Source organism: Ctenopharyngodon idella, chromosome 11 (assembly GCF_019924925.1).
Source record: "Ctenopharyngodon idella isolate HZGC_01 chromosome 11, HZGC01, whole genome shotgun sequence".
NCBI classification, from domain to species: Eukaryota; Metazoa; Chordata; class Actinopteri; order Cypriniformes; family Xenocyprididae; genus Ctenopharyngodon; species Ctenopharyngodon idella.
Window position 1 is genome coordinate 3,192,123 of NC_067230.1, and position 25,131 is coordinate 3,217,253.

At 36.6% G+C, this 25,131-nt stretch overlaps 2 protein-coding genes across 2 annotated transcripts; both read right to left on the reverse strand.

Moving 5' to 3' along the window:
• Nucleotides 1-11,845: 11,845 nt before the first annotated feature.
• hoxc11b (homeobox C11b) lies at nt 11,846-14,947 on the reverse strand. The gene is made up of 2 exons (XM_051913407.1): nt 13,557-14,947; nt 11,846-12,723 (listed from the first exon to the last, which is right to left on the reverse strand). The coding sequence occupies exons 1-2, from the start codon at nt 14,215-14,217 to the stop codon at nt 12,491-12,493; spliced, it is 894 nt and encodes a 297-aa protein (XP_051769367.1). The 5' UTR covers nt 14,218-14,947; the 3' UTR covers nt 11,846-12,490.
• A 6,290-nt stretch (nt 14,948-21,237) lies between these two features.
• On the reverse strand, nt 21,238-22,765 carry hoxc12b (homeobox C12b). The gene is made up of 2 exons (XM_051912799.1): nt 21,682-22,765; nt 21,238-21,476 (listed from the first exon to the last, which is right to left on the reverse strand). Exons 1-2 carry the CDS (start codon nt 22,349-22,351, stop codon nt 21,238-21,240), a joined length of 909 nt encoding a protein of 302 aa, XP_051768759.1. The 5' UTR covers nt 22,352-22,765.
• Nucleotides 22,766-25,131: the final 2,366 nt, after the last annotated feature.

A 25,131-nucleotide genomic window follows, 5' to 3' on the forward strand; every position in this document is an offset into this window, starting at 1 on the left:
TAAATATATTAATTGTTTTAAATGGTAAAAAAAGATACAGCAAAAAATGACGTTCGTATTTCGTACATGACCACACCACCTCAACAAGAATAAAAAAGTTACAATTTTAAGGACCTCTACGGCATTTCCTGAAATATAAAAACATAATCAGTTGTGCACGTGCTGCCCAGTTTAAATCATAGTAATGCCTAAGTCTGGGCTTAGCTCATTTTTCTACTTCCATTTTAATTCCCTAACGCTCCTCTGTCCTTGCATTTTTCACCACTATTATGAAACAATCCCTGTTGTAATAGCAGCGAAGCGCCTTTGTGCACCATGTGAAATGAGCTCCAGAGAAAAAATAAGAAACACAAACCCGTCCTACTCTTCACATTAAAACGCATCTTTGATGCGACTGCTCTTTGTAATATGCAGGTAATACATTCTAATCTGGCACTCTACTGAGCTCAGTACCGCGTTCAAACATTCGTTACATTAAAATTTGTAGGTCTCTTCGACTAAGTACAGTGTAGGCCTAGTCCGTTTGAATGCAATATCGGTTACAGTGCTATAATTTGAACTATAGGCTATATTGTACACGCACGTTCATTTTGAATAAGAAGGACGAGGAGAAATAACAGGATGTTGTTCATCGGAGTATTGAAATACTCATTTACACATGACATATGTTTAATAGCCTACACTTCAATATATATTTGATATAATTTATATCAAAGGCTTATATGAGGTTCTAAAATAGGTTTCAACTGCTTATTTTAAATAGGTTTTTTTAAAATAGGCCTACAACATATTTTAAGGCGTTGGTTAAAGAAAATGTACATAGACTATTATAATTATCCCTCCCCTCGCCTCCTCTCAGTTAACATGTATAAAGCCTACACAGAATGCTTTTTTTTTTTTTTTTTTTTTTTTTTTTTTTTTAAATTACATTTAATTGAACTGTAAAAGCTGGACAGCAGCAGAGAAACACTTTGGATGCTTCAAAAAATCGCTACATAAAAAGGCAGTAATCCTTAAGGAAATAACGTGGTTTTACTAAAATAACAAACTAATTTGACGGACATGTTGGAAAACTACATAACTGAATAAGTACAGTTTGTACTTTAGAGTATTTTTTCATTTGTACACGGTGTTATTTGAGATCTACAATTAATAAAGATAGTGTAAAGTATATCTTCTCTAATGTAATTATGCAAATCAATAAATTCTCATCCCTGAATGATCGTAAATTTTTAGGATACTCCAGATTTAAATGGTTTCCCTCTACAGCCAACGCACCTTGTGACAACTTGGTGCAAGTCATTGTGTCTTGTAACTACAACAAGTATTTTATGCACGTTTTAAACAAATGCTTAGACGTCTTAGGTAATTTATTATGCGTCGGACCTTCGCCGGAGCCTCCGCGTCTGTTTTCATTTATACTTCTGCGTCGTTGTCCGTGTCGACGTGCATGCAGACCACTATAGGCAGTGTCCGCGGTAATGTTGAGTATCAAAGCAAAAGCCAAAGAAGAGGCAGCTTGTCATGTACGTTGTCAGAGAAGCTTACAAATAGAAACGGCAGAAAAGCGGCAAATGGTAACGACTTTTGTTGCAGTTTGACTGCATGTGTCCCCTGAAACAGAGCGTTTTTCATTCCTATGGAAGTTAACAACGCTTGCTCTTCTCCTATTGCTCCGCGCCAGTTCTCCTATTGCTCCGACACAGAAGTATAAGCCTTTAGAACTGTGTTGAACGTGGAACTGATGCCGTCGTGAATAGCTCAGAGTGCCACGAGGCACAAGATGCAATTTTCCCCCCAGTATTCATTCATTTTCATCTTTCCTTTCCTCCCCGGGTTATTTTCATTACTCCAACTGATGCTTCCTCGTTTCCTAATTTCTCCAGCCTGTGACCCGGAAACCGATCGAATTCAGCCATCTTGAAGGACATCTCAATTCTCTAATTATACCGCGAGGAAGCGAGGAAAAGGAGTGAGTAAGATTCCAGAAGAGTTTTTTTTTTTTTTTTTAATTGAATATTTAAAGAGTGCAAGGGATTCATATAGCAAAGGTACAGCAAAATAAAGAAATTATTTGGAGTATAGGCCTAAGGCATATTCAATCAGGATACATTTAAGACGAACAGCCTACTAAAAGCTTCCAGAGGTTCTATATGAGCAAGGATTCAAAGCGGTGTCCTATGCAGAAGTCTTTCTTGTCGGAACCTAACACACGTAGGCCTATTAAATAACCAAACTTCAACAACATACGGGCAGTCCCTTGAGTGCAAACAATCCCTTGAGTGCAGCTGAAGCGACGAGTGATCAAGAATATAGGTAGGCTACCAATGTACAAAGCTTCCCGTCGCTGTGCAAGTTTTATTTCCTTGTATTCTTCTTTCGCACCCGAGACGCTGAGACGTGAGGAAGAAATCTGGATCCACAAAAACTGGTGTGACATCATTTCAAACAAAATCAAGCCAAAACGAAGTTCGTTTTTGGGAGTTCAAAACAGCTTGCCAAAGAGAACTTTCCGGTGTTAAAGTCCTCATGAAATCAAAATTAACCCTATTTACTTTGTTAGTGCATATTCCTAGTTTTGTGTTGAACAATTAATCCGTGCAGGTTAATACACAGAAAAAAAATGTTTGTCGTGATAATCTTTAATCAAAATCTGAAAAGTTACTTCCGGTCTGGAATGGCGTTCCTTCTCTGATGACGTCAGTTTGACGGCTTGGGTTGAAAACGCTTAAACCACTCCCCTCCAACCGTTAGTCTGCTATGAGCGAGAGATGGAGAGGAGGGGCACTAAAGTAAAACCCTGCCCTCTATTCAATATTCAGTTTCACTTGGAAATAGGTCACAACACTGGAGAAAAGTCGATTGCAACTTCCGGTTGACGGGGACTTTAAATAGTTTGCATGTGTATAAATGCGCAAGGGAACCCGGAGTATGATGTAAGAGGGAACCAGCGATGAATCAAAAATCAAATAAAGCAAAATGACAGGGAACAAAGAATAGTAAAATATGCCTGCCTCCAGAGCAAGACATTGTCGAATAGTTTTATATTATCGCACCATAGGCCCCGCCCACTGGCATTCAATTGCTTAATAGCTGACACTTGCCTGGACCAGATGCAAGCCTTGTGTCAAAAGCCAATACACCCATTATAATCACTGCTGCTTTCTACACTTGATACAGTATACAGATCCCCTTTCACTTACTCCATGCTTGAGTATGCCTATCTGGGATGCGTTTCCCAAAAGCATCGTTGGCCAACAAACATCGCAAGTTCCGTCGTTACTAACATAGTTCAACGATTTGGTGTTTCCCGAAACCATAGTTCTGACGAACATTCGCAAACTGCATCGCAAACTTGCCTGGTTGGAACGACAGCTCTCGAGCTGTGGTATAAAACATAGTTTCTTGTTTTTATGACATGCGGACTTAATAAATCATTATCTTGTGCAAAATAAGCAAGATGTCATTTACATATTTTAGTTTGTCAATAGATTTTAAGCACCGTTTTTGAAGAGTGCGCATGTGCGTACGTGCTCTAGTACGTAAGAATGAGCTTATGGTTGAATCTGGAAATAAAGCAAAATAACTGAGAAAAATGATAATTAGTCCTCAGATTCCACGTCTGTAATTTATTGCAAAAAATCTAGCATTAATTCGATCTCAAACGGATTCATTTAAAGAAGTTATTACTGTACGCACCCCTGGGTAACGTTAGAGGATTATATGTTTGTTCAGAGAATTTGACTGCAGTAAATTATGTAAATGATAGTTTTATATGTGTTTGAAAGGCCACCCCCAGAAATGGACTCTTCCAAACATCCCTGCCTCTGTTTGTGGTTTGGACTGTTCTAAAACTTTCCAGCCAGTTGCAAAACAAGAAGCTACTAAGAGAGGATGTCTAGATGTGCTTGTTTACAGTTAATTTACAATTAAATTACTATTTAAGGAATTTGAGGATGGTGTGTGTGCGTGCAACTAATCGCAAGTATATTTGCATAATTCATTGTATAATATGTTTTTGAGAGATATTAAGGAACTGTACAATGGCATTCAGTCTAAATGTTTACATTGGTAATTCTGTTTGCACATTATGCTGTCGCCTAAATGTCACATAATCCTCCCATGTTATTCATCTGTTAAAATATTTCAAGTTATATTTACATTATATCATGTAGACTTGAAACCATGTCTCAGGGAACATGTACGGGCATGTTTATCTGGCATGTTAGACCCGTGCACTAGGCATGCAGTGCATTAGAAATCATTTGTATAGAGTTTGTATTTGTATGAATATTGTTTGCTTTGTTTATTTCTCTAATATGCTATTTACAATGCTGCTTATACTTATAACCAGTATTTAGTACTGCTTTATAGATCTGTTATTGTACAATTATGTTTATTTTATTTTGTATATTGTTTATATTTTGCAATGTGGCAGTGAAGGCCTATGCCGTATTAGATGATAGATCAGAGCGGACCTTCATTCTGCATGATGCAGTGCAGAAATTAAGACTTGTGGGGGAGCCAGAGGACCTTGTATTCTGTACAGTGAGACAGGATACCCAGTTCATTCACTGAGCGGCTGTGACCTTTATTGTGTCCCCAACTGTTAATCCCAGTAAAGCCTACAAGATCCGTAATGCCTTCATAGCCAAAGCACTTGGTATGGCAGAACATACACACCCAGTCAGTCCTCTTGCTGTGTTACCATGTAAATGCTGTGCTTCTCATTGGCTATGATTGGTCCCACCTCATTACGCCTATACAGACAAAGGCCCCCTGCAGGGCCCAGCTCAAGAATTTAGCAGTCATCTTTCCCCTAAATAATGCCTCTTCACCTCACTGTGGCCTTTATGCAAATGTAGAGAGATTGTGGCAAATGGATGTTCTACCCTACCAGAGTGAAAAGGTGATCACCAGGTCACTCCAAGACAAAGAGTCCATTCAGCTCCTCCAGGAAAACATTGTGAGAGTGGATATTGATGGTGTCCAGCGATATACTACTCCTCTGCTTCGTGTCAGGAACATGCCTCATCTCTATGCACGTAAGGAAGCTATCTTGCCACAGCTGAGGGAAATTGAGTAATGGCTGGAAAGAGACTCTGATCTAGCTGCAGCATACCAAGAGGAGCTAGTCAAGCTAGTGCAAGCTTGTTATGTAGTGAAGTTCAGTCAGGACAACGTGAACAACGTGAACAAGCTCCTACTACCTGGTCTGTCACTCCTGGTAGTCCTTCTGTGTTTATGGGAACACTATTATGGGAACGCTATTAAGCAGTGGTTTATCCTTGCCAAAGGATAAACCACTGCTGAGATAAATCTGGAGATAGACAGAATTCCAGATATCTATGAATGGCAGGCACTACCTTTCAGGACCACTTGCAATCTGTGTTGTGCCTCATTTGCTTTACAGAAGCTTGTTCTAGATTACAGCCAGTCTGAAGAGGACACAGGTTTCAGTGGAGAAGACATTTTATGTGGACCATTGTCTTCAGAGCTTTCCTTCCCATGACATGGCCAAGAATCTTGTCGACAAACTCTACAGCCTTCTAGCATCTGGTGGCTTTGATCTACGACAGTGGGCTAGCAATGACCCTTCAGTTATCAGCCATCTGCCAGCTGATATTCAGTCTCAGAGCAGCATCCTCTGGCTCTGTGAAAGTCACCAAGAGGCCCCAAAATCAGCTCTTGGCCTACATTGGAATTGCCAATCAGACATCCTCTTGTACAAACAACGCAAACCAGACTGTCAAGTGCCCACAATGCAAAGCATCTATCAAATCCTTACTAGCCAGTATGATCCCCTTGGCTACATTGTACTATTCACCACTTGAGCTAAGTTGAAAGTACAGAGGTTGTGGGCCAAAAGGGGGGAGTGGGATAAGCCACGGCTACCAGAAGACATATTAGACTCTTGGAAATACTGGGAGAGTGAGTTGTAAGAACTGCAGCACATCACTTTGCCCAGGTGTTATTGCAGTAAGGAATTGGACTGCTCCACTAGTATTAATAGACAGCTTCACATCTTTTGTGATGCCTCAGAGAAGGCTTATGGATCTGTGGCTTACTTATGAACAGAGAACCCTCAAGGTGGAGTGGAGGTTGCCTTTGTAACAGCTAGGTCCTGTGTTGCTCCCAAGAAACAACAGAGCATTCCTCATCTTGAGCTGTGTGCAGCTGTCACAGTGGCACAGCTTGCTAAAGTCCTGAAGGCAGAGCTAACATTACCACTCAATATTGTCACTTTGTGGTCTGACTCTACTACAGTACTGACCTAGCTTTTATCAGATTCCTGCCACTTTAAGGTGTTTGTGGGGACCAGAGTGGCAGAGATACAGGACTTAACTAAATCTGACATCTGGTGTTACTGAATCTGACATCTGGTGTTATGTACAGTAAGGCGACAACCCTACAGATGCCATTACAAGAAGGAAGTCTCCCTCTGATCTTAATAGAGACAGCAGATGGAACCAAGGCCCAGAATTCCTCAGACAAACACCAGACAGCTAGCCAGAGATGCCACCATTAGCCCACATAGACAGTGAGCTGAAAAAGTCAACCTTTTGTGGACTGTTAACCTCTGCCCTGTCACTGCCAGATCCTCAGCAATTTCAGACCTTCACAGACTTCCTAAAGGCCCTTATACAACCACAAAACAAGAGCTCTCCCTCCATTGCAACTGCAGAAGATTATAAAGAAGCAGAGCTCATGGCCCTCAGTCAGATCCAAGACAAGTCATTTCCTGAAAAGATGTCCTACTTGAAATCTGGTAAACCTTTGCCAAGCAATAGTCAACTGCTGTGCCTAGCCCCTGAACTACATAACAGTACAAATCTCATACTTGTTGGTGGTTATCTCTGACAGATCAGTCAACTAGAAGATGCCATTCATCCCATTATCCTTGACACACATCACCCGCTCACCAAGCTGATCATCAAAAATGATGATGATCGTTTGCCTCACCAGAGGGTGTTTGCAGAGATCAGGAGGAAATACTGGGTATTAAGAGGATGAACAGCAGTCAGAAATCATCAGCTCCAATGCACTGAATGCCAAAAATGGCAGGCCAAACAGCATCCTCCCCAGAATGGCAGACCCCCCATCTGCCAGGTTGAGAATTCACCAGCCAGTTTTCTATTCAACTGGGATAGATTGCTTCAGTCCTTATCTCATAAAGGTGGGATGCAGAAATGTGAAAAGATGGAGGATCATTTTGAAATGTATGACTTCCCATGCAGTGTGTATTGATCGTGGCTTCATTGCTTGGCAAGGGGAAACCCTTTGAAATTTCAAAGGTAGGGATAAAGAACTTTGAGAAGCCTTTGCAGCTCTTCAGCCTTGAGCTCCAGGCTGAACTTGCAAGTCAGCAGATTAGATTCATGTTCAGTCCACCCAGTGCACCACATTTTGGTGGGTTCTGGGAGTGGGAAATTCGATCTTTGAAAACAGACAGTCCCTGAAGAAGTATTGATTCTTATTGAAATTGAGGGCATCCTTAATGCCAAACCCATTGGCTACATGTCTTCAGACATTGCTGACCCAGTTCCAGTTACACCCAACATCCTGTTAATGGGGTGGCGAGATGCCTCACTTCCACAAGTGACATACCAGGATCCTGAACTACTGAGCTGAACAAGATGGAGACAAGATCAGCTACTAGCTGATCACTTTTGAAAACAATTTATCCATAACTACCTACCTAACCTACAAACCAGACAGAAAAGGATGTCAGAAAAGGACAATATACGAATAGGTGAAACTGTTATGATTGTGGACCAGCAGCTACCTCATGTACTTTGGCCTGTTGGAAGGATTATTCAGGTTTACCCTGGAAAAGATAACAGGATCAAATCAGGGTGGGGGGTGGGCGATATACCAGTAGACACGATTAACCAGTAGAAATTTGTCAACCTGTATAAATTTTGGACTATTGTCTCTATTGCGGTTACACTCGTGTGATGTACTTGTGCTGCACCATACATTCAAAGCTTGTCATTTGAACGTGTTTTAAGCCTTTTAAGCCTTTAAATCATTCAATCGCAATAAGTAGTGAAAGATGACTCATTTCGGTATATGCTTGCTTTGTCTAAGAGACTGTTTCTGAGCGCTGTGAGATTCATGCGCACATGAAGGCGCTGCTCATACAGCGCGTGAGTTTTGAACTGAGTTGTTTTTGGCACCTTATTAGGCTTGAACGGTCAATACACATTTGTATGTGCCAAAATGCCCGTCATTGTGAGTATTCTTGTAAACAAAGTAGTTCATGTCTTAGGTGTATGTAAACAGTTGAGAAATGTGCATATGAATCAGTAGGCTTTATTAAATCAGTGCATTCGGTCTTAAAGTGACAGCAGCCTAATAAACCTGCTGCTGTCTGTGCCATTTAATTTTAATCAGACAATCTCATTGCTCTTGACTGAATAGGTTTTGTAACTTTAATAAGAATAAATGTATATTTCATTTGCACAGTTATGCAGTGTTGATGTACATGTGACTACTTCATACAGTTTATGTAGCTATCTAGTTCTTGAAGTTTTTCAGGTAGGTCTATTTAATTTGTATCTTTGTTATATTGTAGTTTTTGTCCTATTGCTTGTAATTAGTTTCTTTGTTCATATTTTACTAATTTATCTATGACAGTTTTCTTGTCTTCTGTGAGCTTGATGTTTTTTTTTTTGATGGAATTACAGAGCACACAGCAAATTACATATTCATCTAAATGCTGCTTCCAGCAGAGAGGTTGGCATCGGGATGTTTGCTAACAGTAAAAACTGCAAAGATATTTAGAATTTCTTCTTACCCCTATGCGAAGAACGAAAAAGAACTTTCACCATGAGTATATTGGGGCCTTTAGACTCATTGTCATATAGAATCTTTATTTTTAATATTAAAAATAATATAGTTAATTATGATTGGAATTATAATATTGCAATTATTTTTGGAAATTAAAATACATATCAACAATAGCATCTGATCCTTGACTTTATACCTTGGGATCTAATTTGCTTTTTTGGACTTTTTTTCCAGTGCATATTGCAGACCTTATTACCAAATATCCATAACTGCTACTTGCCATAAGAGATTAAAATAAATATACAGAAATAAATATAGCCTTATTCATTCGCATGCTAGGGATATTTTAAAACCCATTGGGAGTGAACGCACAGGAGTATGATGTAAGCAAAACAATGGAACAAAATAGCAAAGTAGGCCTATTCCTCACATAGGCTATATGTGTTCGTTATTTACAGAAATAATCTAACATTATTCAATCTTAAACCGATGAATTAGCAGAAGTCATCTCACCACCTGCGTGGCGTCACTAAGGTTCAAACTTTTGGGGAGACAGTTGTGAGTACTAGTTTTTCCAACGATGGATCATACTGTTTTAGTTAAGTCGCGAGTTATGTCGTTCTTTAGAAACCCACCCCAGAATAGTACAAGCTATAAGGAAGGATATAAGAAATAGTGAAAGCATAGAAAAAGACATTGTTGATGGTACCATGACACACCACTCACTCACTCACTCACTCACTGACCACAGGCTTCTGGAGGGGATGGAGACCTTAACTTGATGAGAGCAGCAACTGGTAGCTAGTGCAGTGAGATAGGGGCTCAGGGGCCAAGTCCAAAGTCACAAATCAAGCAGTGATTTATTAGATTTGTTTTACATACAGGGCTTAGATTAAGCCAGGATTAGGCCCTAGTTCATTTAGGACATTTAAGTAGCTTTCATTAACATGGCTTTGGAAAAAAAAAAAAAAAAAAAAAAAAAAAAAAAAAAACCTTACTGGTGTTCATCTTGAGACAAAACAATGGCACTGACATATTTTAAGATATGTCAGTGCAAGTTGCTTTCAGCTAAAACAGCTCAAACATGCATTTTAGTCTGGGACAGACTTAAAGTCTACGTGCCATGCTGAGAAGAAACTATGCTTCTAATCATTAGTAACCACAGGTCGAGCGCTATGGTTTTGGGAAACACCGAATCGTTGAACGACGCTTACAACCGCTAACGATGCTTTCGGGACAGACAGACAGAAGAAAGAAAGAAAGAAAGAAAGAAAGAAAGAAAGAAAAGAAAGAAAGAAAGAAAGAAAGAAAGAAAGAAAGAAAGAAAGAAAGAAAGAAAGAAAGAAAGAAAGAAAGAAAGAAAGAAAGAAAGAAAGAAAGAAAGAAAGAAAGAAAGAAAGAAAGAAAGAAAGAAAGAAAGAAAGAAAGAAAGAAAGAAAGAAAGAAAGAAAGAAAGAAAGAAAGAAAGAAAGAAAGAAAGAAAGAAAGAAAGGAAAGAAAGAAAGAAAGAAAGAAAGAAAGAAAGAAAGAAAGAAGAAAGAAAGAGAAAGAAAGAAAGAAAGAAAGAAAGAAAGAAAGAAAGAAAGAAAGAAAGAAAGAAAGAGAAGAGAAAGAAAGAAAGAAAGAAAGAAAGAAAGAAGAAAGAAGAGAGAAAGAAAGAAAGAAAGAAAGAAAGAAAGAAAGAAAGAAAGAAAGAAAGAACAGCCACATTGAGTTGTGTGCCAAAAAGCCCCGTTTCGTGGGCCCCATTAGAGCTTTTTTTGAGGAGTTTCTCCTTGTCCAGACACGTCATAACAGAATGCCCTGTGCTTTTTAAAGGTAGACGATGCTTGACCTCTCTTAAACGAAGATCACATGTTTTTGCTGTTAAGGCTATTCACTGAACTATTATCAAAACGTTATTTTTTATAGTCTTATGTTAGGTGTAGACGTTTTGTTCATAGGTTTGATGTAGGCCTATGTCGTAAAAACATAAACGTTTTTTTTTTTTTTTTTTAAACGTTTGTTTAAACACCTACTTGATATTTTCGTATATATTTACATGTATAAAATATTGTGAAAGCACTACAACTGCAAATATAAAATGTGCCTTTCTCTTTCTGACGGCAGAAAGAATTTCGGGTGAAGGTACAATTAGGCGGAAAAATAACTCTATGCCTTTACGACAGTGTCTAGACTGGATGAGTTTTCAAAAGACAATTGAAAAGTTATTTTAGTGTTCACTTCCCACTTCACGCTCTGCCTTAAACATTTACACATCTGGGACACACCCGAGAGAATATGTGGCTTTTCTAGGCTGTACAAAGCACACACCTGACATACACTAACTTACCATGGATGAATTCCTTCATTGTATTTTTTTTTTTGACAAAGCGCAGGCGACCCTTTCCCTTGTGAAAAATAAGTACCATACTTTTAAAAAGAGAGCTTAGGGAAATAATATACTTTAAAATGATATAAGTGCTAATTGAATATAATGGTTTCGGATACTTATTGCATGTTATTTACAGTTAGATTCAAATGTGTTAGTTTAAATTGATATGCAATTAGTTGACTTAAATACATTTATGTTTTATATATTTTAATTATACTTTATATGTAATTTCATAATTCTAATGTATTTGATATATGGTTAAAGCGTCTGACAAGTATTTGTGGTAAACTAAAATATACTTTAATGCCATTTATATTCATGCTTTTATGTCATGTAAATGAATAAAAGTGTAATTATGCATTTGTAATGACGAAATTGCAATTTAGTACATTATATTAACTTCAGTAGCCTATGTTTTCACTTCTTCAAATGTATATCAAATAGGCCTAACACTTAGTAATAATCAAGTACTTTATGTGTTTTAGTATCGCAACACATCATAATAAGTGTACTTCTTTAGCAGGATGGCACAAGATTATTCCAACATAATGACTGAAAATTTACTTTTAAGTAAAACGTTCAATTTGACGTTATTACAAAGTGCACTTTTAAAAAGTAAACTCTCTTTAAGTATACTTGAATGGCCTTTTATTCATATTATATAATTTGTAAGTACAGTTTTTTTTTTTTTTTTTTTAAGTGTACTTTTAATATTTGAAGTACAAATGCACATTCAATACAATTAGGCGCATTTCTTTTTCACAAGAGTTACCAACAAATAGCCTATAACAAATTATTGTTTATGTATTGTTTAAATAGGACAATCCGATCATTCTTACCTTGAATTATCGAAAAACAACATTCTTAGTCATTCATATTCATATCTGATTGTAATGTACTGGACTGTTTTAACATACGAGTTTGAACATTATGCGAGTATTAGAGATTATTTATTTTCGTTAGCCTATATTTTTTCAAATATTTAGCTTGGGAAACGCAATCAATACAATGGTGTTAAGAGACATTAAATACTGCAGTTGTTCAACATCCTGACGAAGCAGAGCCGGCAGCAGCAACGTAATAATAATAATGAGTACTGTTGCTATTTGGTGTATTATCTTACAATCACATTGAAATATACTACAAAATAACGAAACATGCTTTTTCTTTGTCTCCGAGTTAATGCAAATGTTCGTTTCTATTTGCACACCAGTCTATCTCGGAGAAACATTCACTGTAGTAGGCTACACATAAGAAAACCAAATGATCGGTTCCGTTTCCTTTCAAAAGTCACATTTTGTCCCTCGAAGAAAAGTTCACAGTTCACAATAGGGGGTTTCCAGAGAAATATTGCAGGTGATCTCGGCTTAACTTCTTTTCCTTCATCCTTCTGTTCTGGAACCAAATTTTGACCTGTCGGTCAGTAAGGTTTAATATTCTGGAGAGCTGAAGCCGCTTCTCTTTGTTGATGTAAACATTAAAGAAGAATTCTCGCTCGAGTTCTCGGATCTGAAACTTGGTGTATGGACATCGCTTCTTCCTCATTCGTAGGGTAGCTAAGAGCAATTAAACAAAAAAAGACAGAGGTCAAAAACCGCCACATCAATGCTACAATCAATTAAAATTATTGGCTTTATTTCATTATTTCATATGTATCACTAACTTTACTTTGATGAAAAACAATATTAGTAACAGTGTAGAATGTAATCTATATATTTGTTACTAAGTAATCTATAAATTAATTAGTAAAAAATGCATGTAAAATATTAAAACATAACTTTGGCCTTGCCTTTTATGTCGCTTGCCACCATTAAATAAACAACAATGACGTTTAAATATTTGAACATATAGAATAAATGGAGATAACGAATTTTACAGTCTACATCTATTAAAAATGATACACTAATAAGTGATTGTGAAACGGGTTTGCTTTCCCTATAATGCATTTCTCAGAATAAAGTTATATATATTTACAAACACGCATTAAAACATTTTGCTAAATTATAGAATTGTAGTTTTGAAAGGTTTTTGCTGTGGTGGGTTTTACTTACACTGGCTTCTCTCTCCTCAGATGCTGAAAGCAATGTTCTGCTCAATTGCTTTTTATTATTGGCCGCTAAACATCTCTTAAAACGTTCGCAGCAAGTTCATGATCAAAGTTGCTATTTGTCACCATTGCTCCCTCTCACAATTTCACAGACTAACAAATTGTGTGAAACATGATGTTTTTTCAAAGACCTTTCCCATTGTAAAAATTCTTCCTTTCAAAGAAAAAGCTTTGTAGGTTATAATAAAATCCCTTGAATGCTTATAAAACTCCACATAAAATCTAATTCAAGAAACACCGCTCTACTCGCTCTCTCTTTTACAGCGATGGACACTTACTAACCGGATTTGGTTTGGTTGTCGTTTTTTGTCCCCGAAGAGGTTTCAAAAGAACCCGAGGTTGTGTTTTTGTCGCTCTCTTGCTCTTTCTCTACATCTACAGCACTGCGGAGGACTTGAGAAGCGGACTCAGGCTTTCCAGAGCCTTTCTGCAAACAGTTATCTTCCAATCCACCATCTGGTCCGCTATGGGAACAGTCAAAAAAACGACCAAAACTTTGCGGAAAAACGTTGGGCTTTCCAATGCTGGAGTAAAAGCCAGTGCTGGAATGGTTACCCGGGTGGTGGTGATAGTGGTGGTGACTGTAGACATTTTCGTTCTTCATAAACATTTCTGTCATGGTGGCTGACGGCGAAAGGCAATCTCTGTCCTCCTCCGCAAAACAAGATGAATAGTTCCCTCTGTGGTGCCACTTACCCGGCGGATTCAACTCGTATGATAAATCCCTGACTGGCGGAACTTGCGTGAAGTTAGTGGAATAGGAGTAAGTGATTTGCCGTGACTGGGCCTGTGGTAAAAACGAAGAAACAGCAGAAAATTCTGGGGCGTAATAAGTGCTGGGGAGGTAGACTTTTGAGGCGCAGCCCGCTCGCTCTACAAACTCGGAAGTCCTTTGTTTACGAGACTGGGTGCAGAAGTTGCCTAGATTGAAAGAGTTAAACATTATTCCCTTCGGTTCTCCGTTGGATCAAATTGAATGCTTTGGATCCGAACAGAAGAAAAATTTGGGAAGGCGAGATGACGCGCTATCCCACTAGCTCGCACTAAGACACGTGATCGAAAGTAGATATTCTCGTATATCAATTTGAAAACGTTGCGTAAGTAGGAGTGGTTCACTCAAGGTAAAGGCGGTTGAAATGACTGTTTGAAAGACGACGAGAACATGGATACTTTTTTTTTTTTTTTTTCTCAGTACATAACATTTCAATCCAAGTATGTACTTGCGTAATACCATGGCATATTATACACATTTGCAGGTCAGTGTTACAAATAGTATTCAATAACATTGTAAGGAATGTGCCTTGAGTGCATAAATGGAATTAGCTTTCTGACTGCCTTTCCTCAGTCATATTATCAAGAGTTAAATCTCCGTAATGTATAGATAGATAGATAGATAGATCTGGAATCTGAGGGTGCAAAAAAAAAAAAAAAAAAAAAAGAGAGAGAGAGAGAAAATCGCCTTTAAAGTTGTCCAAATGAAGTCCTTAGCAATGCATATCCACTCAAAAATAAATTTTTGATATATTAACGGTAGGAAATTTACAAAATATTTTCATGGAACATGATCTTTACTTAATATCCTAATGATTTTTGGCATAAATGAAAAATCGATCATTTTTGACCCATACAATGTCTTGTTGGCTATTGCTCCAAATATACCCATGCGACTTATGACTTATGGTTTTCTGTTCCAGGGTCACAATTAATTATTTTGAAGGTCTTGTTAATTTAGGGTTGGTATTTGGGTTAGTTAGGTTTTCAGTCCTGGTCCTATATGGATCCACAGCACTGTCACCCTTATCTAACACCTGATTCAAATCATCAGCTCATTTGCAAAGAGCTTCATGAACTGTGTCAGAAAAAAAGAGACATGTAAAATATGCAGTGCTGTGGGTCCACAGGGAAATGTGCATGAGAAGGTCATTGTAAAAGTCTTTCATTTACAAAAAAACAACTCTATTAGAAAGCTGACTACAAGATTTGAGGCAACACCTTGTCACGATTTGTTATCAGAAACAAGCACTACACATGGCAGGCGTGTGAAATCATGGTATTTTCCCCTCTATAATAGTATAATTTTAATTGGATGATAGCCAGACTTTTCAACTTGCTTGCTTGAACTGTAAATAGTTTTAAGTATTAACTAGGACTGTGCATAACCAAGATAACAAGGTCAAGAGTAAGTAAGCAGCAGCAATGACAACTTTTAAGAGCTGGAAGAGAGAGGAAGATATTATGAAGAATGAGGGAAACTGAACAGTTCTGGGGCACCATTGACTTCCATAGCCCAAAGCGGCCTGGTTACAAAGTTTCTTCAATATATCTTCCTTTGTGTTCAGCAGAACCAAGAAATTTATTCAGGTTTTTAACAACTTGAGGGTGAGTAAGTGATGTCAGAATTTTCATTTTTGGGTGAACTATCCCTTTAAACATAATTTATTTATACAGCACATAAGCATTTATACTGGCGACAAAAAAAAAAAAAAAAAAAAAAAGCCAACAATAGAAATATGCGCAAAACAACAACAAACATGCTGGGTTTTCATGTTTTATGGGGATATTCCATAGACATTTTTATTTCACTGTTTTTCCTGTTGCTGGAGGCACAATGGCAGTTCACATGTTGGATGTCTGACTTATCACACACTCGTGATTAAACTCGTTATTAGAAAAGCCTACACCAAGACCTGAACAGATCACGGGATACATAAAGAATACCCTACTATTTCTGCCTGAGAAGTATATGCTGTTCTGAATCCTGCCTGCCGTCTCAAAAATATGTAGCCAACTATTTGTGTGCCTCCAGGGACGGGATTGGGAAATAGAACAAGGTTCCGATGCGCTCACAATAGAATTTTACAGTTGAGAATTCAGAACCATTTTAAAATCTGAAAATAGGCAACATGGCAAGCTAATAAAATGTATAAATGATTCCAGCATTAGAATAGGCTAAAAGCTTATAATATTGTCTTCTTACAGTGTGGTAGCGAAATGCATGTTTGAGATGTATGTGGGAATTCTGGGAGATTATTTATATCATTTGATAAATTCTCCCATGATTTTTGGTATGATTCGTAGGCTACTTCAACAATAAACCGAACACCATAAACTATAGGTGCACAGACAATTATTTTAATATTCTGTGTTAGTGTAACCAAGTCATCGATGACAAAGTTATCTCATTTAACTAAAGTGTTTTGTTGTTGTTGTTGTTGTTGTTGCTTTTGATGAACGTCAAAGCCATTACAACATGCACTCCATTGACAACACAGTAGGTTGTTGTTAAATCATTGACAAGAGCAATTTTTCCCTGGAGTAACCATTTTGAGAACTCAGCAGCTGGAACGGGTCCATTTTAAATTTCATTGGTTTAATAATTATTAGATCACGCTTGTGGTATTTGTGTGTGTTTAAAGTCACTTCTGATTCAGCCAGGCTAATCATGTACAACAAGTAGGCTAAATATACAATAGGTTGGTTTCGATCTTTTGCGTGGTAATGTTTTTGCAACAATGCTTGTGCCACGTAAACTAAGACTACTTGATATTGTTTTTGAAAGATATCTCTGGCTCACCAAGGATAAATTTATGTGATCAAAAATACAGTAAAAAAGTGATGTTGTGAAATATTATTTTCTATAATGTTAAAATGTAATACATTCATGTGACGTAAAGCTGATTTTTCAGCAGCCATAACTCTTCTAGAAATGATTTTTTGATTTGATTTGGTGCTTAAGAAACACTTCTTCTTATTATTAATGTTGAAAACAGTTGTGCTGCTTAACATGTTTGTGGAAACCGTGATACATGTTTTAGGAATACTTTGACAACAATTTGGGTTGATTATTATTATTATTATTATTATTATTATTATTATTATTTATTATTATTTGTAGCTAATTTAAAAACAGAAAAGACGTGTGAAGCCGCCATTTAGGTCCACTTTACACTTACTTTATGAGACTGAACGCACACACAAACAAAAACTCGCAGAGCCAGTGAAACATTCAAATTAAATAGCCTAACAATAATTCTTTAGGCGTGAAATGCGCTTCATTCCTTTATTCCTTAGTATGTGCATTTCCTTAACGAGTCTTCATTTCCAACAGTATTCGGTTGCAGTAAGCCATGGCACCCCGAGGTCTCGCTTTATGATGTTTAATTTCCTCCTCTACTTCCTTCCGTTTTAAATTCAGAGAAAGAACAGTGCTAGTGTTTGAAGTTGCATTTCGAATCACTTCAGATTTATTAGCTATATGTCCTGTTCTTATTGCAAAATAGTTTATTTCTTTCCAATATACCTCTAAAGCCATTTTCTTGTCACACTAAATTGTTGTAAGTTTAATTGTATCGTCTTCCTTCTCTACACTGACAAAACATATCAAAAACCTGAGTCTAAACTCAAAAGTACAGATCGTTCTTTAGGTGATAATAGTGGTGATTTTACTTTAAATGTCAAAAACTTAAAAAGCTAAGTCGTAACCTTAATTTAAAATCCTCAAGATTATCAAATATAAATATTTTATTGATTAGTAAATGAGAAAACAGCAACTGAATCTTTTCCAGGTAACCTAAAATGTGCTTTGTAACATTATTTGAATCAGAAATTACATTTGAGTTGATTAAATAAACCTGTCAAATTAAGTAAAAAACATTGGTAACCTGCAAATAAACATTAGATAAACAGAGATGTTGTGTGTACAGCGTGTTAGCCAAGGAAGCTTGAGCCCTGGTTTAATTCTTTCTCTCAGACTGAAAAAAAAATATGTCACTTGAAGCCAACGATTCGCTTTATATTAGAAAAACGACGGCCAATGAAGAGATTAGTTAAAGGCGTGGGTTGACTTTAAAACATCTCTGTATTTCCACGTGAACATAATGCACAGTCCTCCTATGAAAATAATATAGCCATGTTTACGTTCAGTAAAACCGTTTAATACGGACTGACAGACCTTTAATAACAGCGGCACACTGCAGATTACTAATAAACCGCAGGGATCCCTTTTCCCCCTCGTGCTTTTAGTTTCAACTGGACACGCTAAAGCGAGTGATAATGAGAGGAAATGAGACTAGAAGCATAAAAGAGTATGTCTCAGAAAGTCTCTTAGTTTTTCGCGTGCATATGATGCTACACACTTTATGGCGTATTATGCACGTACCCCACACCACTAATCCTACTTAATGGGTTTACAGTGCTATCATATCACGTAAAAACTCATTTTGGCGTTTAAACTGCACGATAATACACAATGCAGTTTTAGGTTATGTTCAGAAACAAGTCAAGAAATCAATGGTACATGCTTATAAATAAATATATAATGAATACAACGTGTTCTTTGTTACACAAAATTTAAATAGCCTAGGCCTACTTGTTTTAATCATCAAATTATAATGACAATGTAGAAATTAATTGTATGCCTGTAACGATTTTGGCCGAAATAGTATCAAACAAACACCAAACATTTTGGAAACGTTTACTGAAAACTTACCAAAATAATGTAAAATTAGTCCTTTTCTCCTCTCAAGTTTGAAACGATTTTTAAAAAACGCATTTAATTTCTACTATAAGATTCACAATCACTGTAAAAGGTTGTAATCTTATTATCCTAAAGTTTAGTTTTGTTGGTGTAAGCTAATATATTTAGGTTGATAAGGTGATGTATACATAATATACTTTTTACTTATTATAATTAATTATATTAGCAGGTTATTTAGCCTAATTAAATTTGCCTGCTATTATTTTTGCCCTATGTTGCTATTGCAAAGACTGAGTGACGATGTTTCCTGATTTCTCTTACGTTTAAAAAAGGTAAAAAAAAAAAAAAAAAAAAGAAACATTCTTGCATGTCTGTTTTTTTTTTTTTTTTTTTTTTTTTTTTTTAATCAAGAAGCTAAATTAAAATGTTTAGAAGACATCTGCAATGTTTACTCATTTTCTCACACTGAAACTCAGTGTCTCGCTAACCCTCCCACTGCCACATTCAAGGTCTGTGTCAACGCCACAGACAGACAGGCTGCTGTAAAGACGCCCGAGTCTGTCTCAAAGTCGAATCCGCGGGTGTCCTAAACGTTTATAATAAGAGCATTTATTGTGGAAAAACAAATGAGAGGTGTTCTCATGCATGCTGACGTTCAAAAACGTTTTTACACTTGCACGCAGCTTTAAGGCGGCAAAGCATCCTTTTTAAATAACTTCATAACAGGACATTGGGACATTGGGGAGTGTACATAAAAAATAAATAAATTAATAAATGAATAAATAAAACATGACGTGTTGGATATACTTTAGAGTGAAACGTAACTTTGAACGTGTTAAAAAACAAACTTCCAAAATGTTCATATTTCCGACTAAGCAGGCTATTGCACGAACCCTATAGATGCCACATGTATCAAGAACAAATCTTCCTTTTCAGTAGTATATAATTTAGAAGCATATATCACTGCTAAAACTATAGATACAGTACTTATACGTGCTTTTTTTGACAGACGGAATATGTTCTTTTTCTTTTGTATTAAACTGAATAATGTGAAGAAAAAAAAGAAAAAAAAACATGTCAGACAATAACAGAGAACAGAAAACAGTTATTAGGTATAATCACATTTACTGGAAAGTAACTGAACACTGATATCATTTAGCATATATTTGCACCAAGGTTAAACAAACCCGAGACAACAAGAAGACATTGCACTGATTATAAAACGCCATTACAACAGTAGTATTATAGCCTACACTGCTATCCTGTACTCCTTTTTAACAAATAAACCATTAAGACAACTGCCAGCACTAAGAAAGAGGGCAATGAATGTTCAAAAAACGAGCATCGTAAACATTGTTACATGCAAATCACAACAATAATACTTGCTAAAGCTTGACACCGTGGTCTGCACTTTGGTCTGAACTACAAAGAAACGACAAAAAAAAAAAAAAAAAAAAAAAAAAAAAAAATTAATTGCATCTTGAAATACAAACTACAATTAGCCATAATATCATCAGGAGGCTCTAATAACAAAGCCACTGTTTCTTTACCCTGGCAATCTACAGTTAACAGATTTGACAAGCATTTTTTGAACATAACAGTTATGTTTAGGAGTGGGGTTAGGGGTGCAGGATCATGCTTATATTGCACTTGAAAATTAAATATATAAATTTTGTCTTTTCTATTTTACGAATCAGCTATTTCGTACGAAATCGTGCGATGTGATTATACGAAACGTACGATTTGTATAAAAAGAAAGCATGAAGCTGCATCTCTAAACTCACCCACACACTTAACCCTCAGTGAGAGAATGTACCAGTGAGGTCGCACGAATAGATTTCACCAATTTGCAGAAACATAAAATAGTTAGAAAATGTCATATGAGACTGTGTTGAATGATTTGACATTTATAGCTTTGCTGTTAGTGTCCTTAACGTGTACGCCCGCTTGGTGAAGAGGACTTTTCCTTAAACCTAGACCATGTTACGGAAAAAATGAAAGCATTATTAATATTATTATATTCTTAACACTGTTGCTGTGTAGTAAACCTTTCGGCTGCAGGGTGTTGTGTAAGGACAGGCGTTACTGTGGTAAAACTGTGGTAGTTACTTAATGGTCAGTCAAGCTTCAATGAGAATTATCACGATCTCCTAGTACTGCGTATCTATAGTACGAGTATATTTTTGTATTTGGCGTGATATTTATACGCTGAAATTACCTTTTGCGTGCATATGGATAGGATTAGTGGTGTGGGGTAGGGGCTACGCCAAAAGTGCGTATCATATGCACGCGAAAAGTGAGTATTATATGCACGCCGATGGTTATTTCTGCGTATAAATAGCACGCCAAAAACAGAAAATCGTGCTATTGATACGCACTTCTCTATGCATAATACATCCCAAATCAAATGTGTAACATCAAACAATCAGCAATATATTCAGATATCCAGATGTTCAATGAATCATCTCAGTCAGGATAAGCTTCGCTCTAAAAGTAATACAATGCCTGTTCCCGCATCAAGAGCCTTTTCTTCTTCATGCGACGATTCTGGAACCAGATTTTCACCTGTTGGTCCGTGAGATTTAGCTGGTCAGACAGTTCCCTCCTCCGCTGTCTAGTGATGAACTCATTGAGGATAAACTCACCCTCTAATTCGTTCAGTTGAAGTTTTGAATAGGGTTTACGCTTCTTTCGGGTGCGTGTGAGAATTGGGTACCACAGCGCACCTTAGAAACAAAAAAGAAGAAAATTCTGTAATGATTTTTGTTCATGTTTGGTTAAAAGGCAAGCTATACGTACAAGCTACGAAATTAACTTAGGCTATTTGAAAGTGCACATTAATGCCCAAGGGCTTGGAACTCTTTTTAGAGTATGATTTCTCTTCAAGATCTTCTCATCTAGACACAAAGACAAAATTTTATAAAGACTCACCTCCGTTCAGGGCGGTAACACTTGCGTGGATGTCAGGGGATGTTAGTGAATGCGTGATGTCTGATGGGGTCTTGGCCCCCTCGTTAAGGATTGAAGAACCAGAATCTGATTCAAGTGACCGAAACGATGGAGGATTTGGGGTTAAATATTCGGCAGTTGTTAAGTAGTCATATTTGGAATAACTTCCTCTGTTGTCCACTCCGTTCACATTCTTCAGTCCGTTCTCTGCAGAAGTGGATACTGATGAGTTTTCCCGTGCTTTCTCGTTTGATTTAAGATTGGTGCTGTTATTGTCACCACCACCGCTGGTGGCGCGTGCACTCTCACTATAAAAACATTTGTTGTCTTCCTGCAGAGGAATGTCGCATGATTGATTGTATGTGGTGTTTATGGAAACGGGGCCGCTAACATAAGATTGTGGGTATCCAGTGCATGGTTTCGTTGGGTTCCAAGGCAAAGAGCAGACATTGTCCCTTCCTGAGAAGCGGAGGGTATGTCCTAAACCCGCTAGCGGTCCCCCCGACGCACGAACATTGGAGAGATAACATGCATCTCTTGTATGAATGTTAACGAATTGTCCAACAAACCCGGGATTAAGAAGATTATGCTCGCCCATTTTGGCGGGCCAGACTAAGAGTTTAAAGTTTATAGCAAATCTGACATTTAACATGTAGGGGGACCAGGCTGCGCCCTATTGGCTGTATATAGTGGTCACATGACACTGGTTGCAAGTGAATTGCAGAAGGTGCCGCCCACTGTGTTTCATATCTGACAAAGTATTAACCTAGTTTTATTAGTTTTTTTTTTTAATTATTATACTGTAATGCCTTTCATACTGTACCAAAAGAGGTGGGTTTTTTCACTCATACTGATATCCTGGCTTATATTACATGATTAAAACTATTTACAGTTTTAGACCTAGGCATACTTTTTTTAAGATGTAGGCCTATTATTTGTAATTTAAGATCATTTACAGATTTAGGTGCAATTTTTATCATTTATTATTTTCTCAGCAAAACAATCTCATTTCTTACATGAATTCAATGAGAACATCAGGTGATTTGAAACGTTAAATGAAATTATATATTTTATAGCATAGATTAAAGCACACAAAGCAAATCCAGGGTCAATGAAATGTTCTCATATTTACAGTACGGTTTATTAAGAGTTTTGGGTAAGTTACTCTAAAAAAAAACAACTAATTAATTACTAGCTACTAGTACATCTGCAATAGTATAATTAGATTACTGTACTTATTACTCTCTCTAAAAAGTATTTAATTACTTATTACTTTTTGAATCCCTCAATCTCAACCAACAATACAAGACATGAAACTGCTCTTTTACAACCCCAATTCCCGAAATGTTGGGACGTTTTTTAAATTCGAATAAAATGAAAACTAAAAGACTTTCACATGAGCCAATATTTTATTAACAATAGAACATAGATAACATAACAAATGTTTAAACTGAGAAATTTTATGCACAAAATGAGCTGAAAAACTGAAAAATTCAGTTTCTCTGAATCGTTTGATGATGTTTATGCACTGTAGATGATGAGATTTGCAAAGCCCTTGCAATTTGACGTTGAGGAACATTGTTTTTTAAAGTATTTCACAATCTTTTTACACACTCTTTCACAGCTCTGCCCATCTTTACTTCTGAGAGACTCTGCCTCTCTAAGACATCCCTTTTATAGCTAATCATGTTACAGACCTGATATCAATTAACTTAATTAGTTGTTAGATGTTCTCCCAGCTGAATCTTTTCAAAATGTCTTGCTTTTTCAGCCATTTGTTGCCCCTGTGCCAACTTTTTTGAGACCTGTAGCAGGCATCAAATTTTAAATGAGCTCATTTAGTGGATACAAATGTAAAATTTCTCCGTTTAAACATTTGTTATGTTATCGTTCTATTGTGAATAAAATATTGGCTCGTGTGATTTGAAAGTCTTTTAGTTTAAGGTTGTAGGTTTTAGGTTTAGGTTGTAATTAATTAAATTAATTATTAGGTTGTAAGAAAATTGCATTAATTATTTTTGAACTGACCAAACGTTTTAAAGGAAGATTACATTAAAACATACATTTTAACATTACACGTTAAATTTTGATGTTAAATTCACTATTGTTTTATTGTTCTAGTCTATACAGTATTTAATGCAATTACATTCAGACAAATTAAAAGTAATCCCTTTACTTTTCCAAAAAGTAATTAAATTACCCATTAGGGCATGCTATTTATACGCTGAAATTACTTTTTGCGCGCATATGATACGCAATGGGTAGAACTAGTGGTGTGGGGTAGGGGCATATTATATGTGCCAAAAGTGCGTTATATGCACGTCAAACAGGTGCGTATCACATGCACACCAATGGTCATTTCTGCGTATAAATAGCACGCCAAATACAAACAGAAAATCCTGCTATTGACAAAAAAAAAAAAAAAAAAAAAAAAAAAAAATCATAATCCGTGAATCGAGCTTTTTTCATCCAAACAAAAAAAAAGCCACGATCGCTTATAGGCTTTTTGAATGGCACAGTTTGTGTGCTGCTCCCATGTCTTATGGGTTTACAACTAATTAACTAGAAATGAACGTGAGTACCAATAAGAATTAATAAATGCCTTCCCATAACATATTTTACAAAACTGTGTTCTTTACAGCATCTTAACCAGTAGTTTATATCTTAACAAACATCTAATGGGCTGCCGCACCCGGTTCCTCTCTACAAAGCTTTGCTGTCCTTGAGCTTCCCACTGGCTCTGTGTCGGTTCAAGGTCACTGTCTAGTACATTTAAACAACAGTCTCTGAATCCGTGGACTTGGAATTACACCAATGTCTATGGCCTTTTCTAACACCAGAGTCGCCCTTATTTTAAAAACATGTAACGATGATCCATTCATAATTCTATCATCTAAACCATAAATTGTATAAGGAAGCTAAATGTACAGTTAATGCAATGATATAGATAATTTAATAGAACACCTTTCTAAAATATTATTCAAATTAACATCGATATTGAGACCATTTTCTTTGTGTGTGTGAAAGAGAGAGACATTGAGGGCAGAGACAGAAACTAACACCAACAAAACTGTAAGTATGAAATATTTAAAAATATTCAAAATATGTATGCTGTTAGAGTGAGAATAGGCCTATGACAGGGAAGTAGAGTTTATTTAATTGCAGAAGCAAAAGGCCAAATAAGCAATCTTTTAGAATGAGCAGGGTTGGGCAAAAATACATCAAAATGTATTTTAAAATAAAATACCAAATACCTTAATTTTAAGTGTATCAAAATAAACTACAAAATACATCAGCCACACCATGTATCAAAATAAACTACTGTATTTTTGTATTTTAAAAATACTAAAAAAATACTTCTACAAGGGAGCATGACATTTCTTCTCAAACCTTCCATCAATTGGCCTATTTGATCTATCCCTTCACCATTAC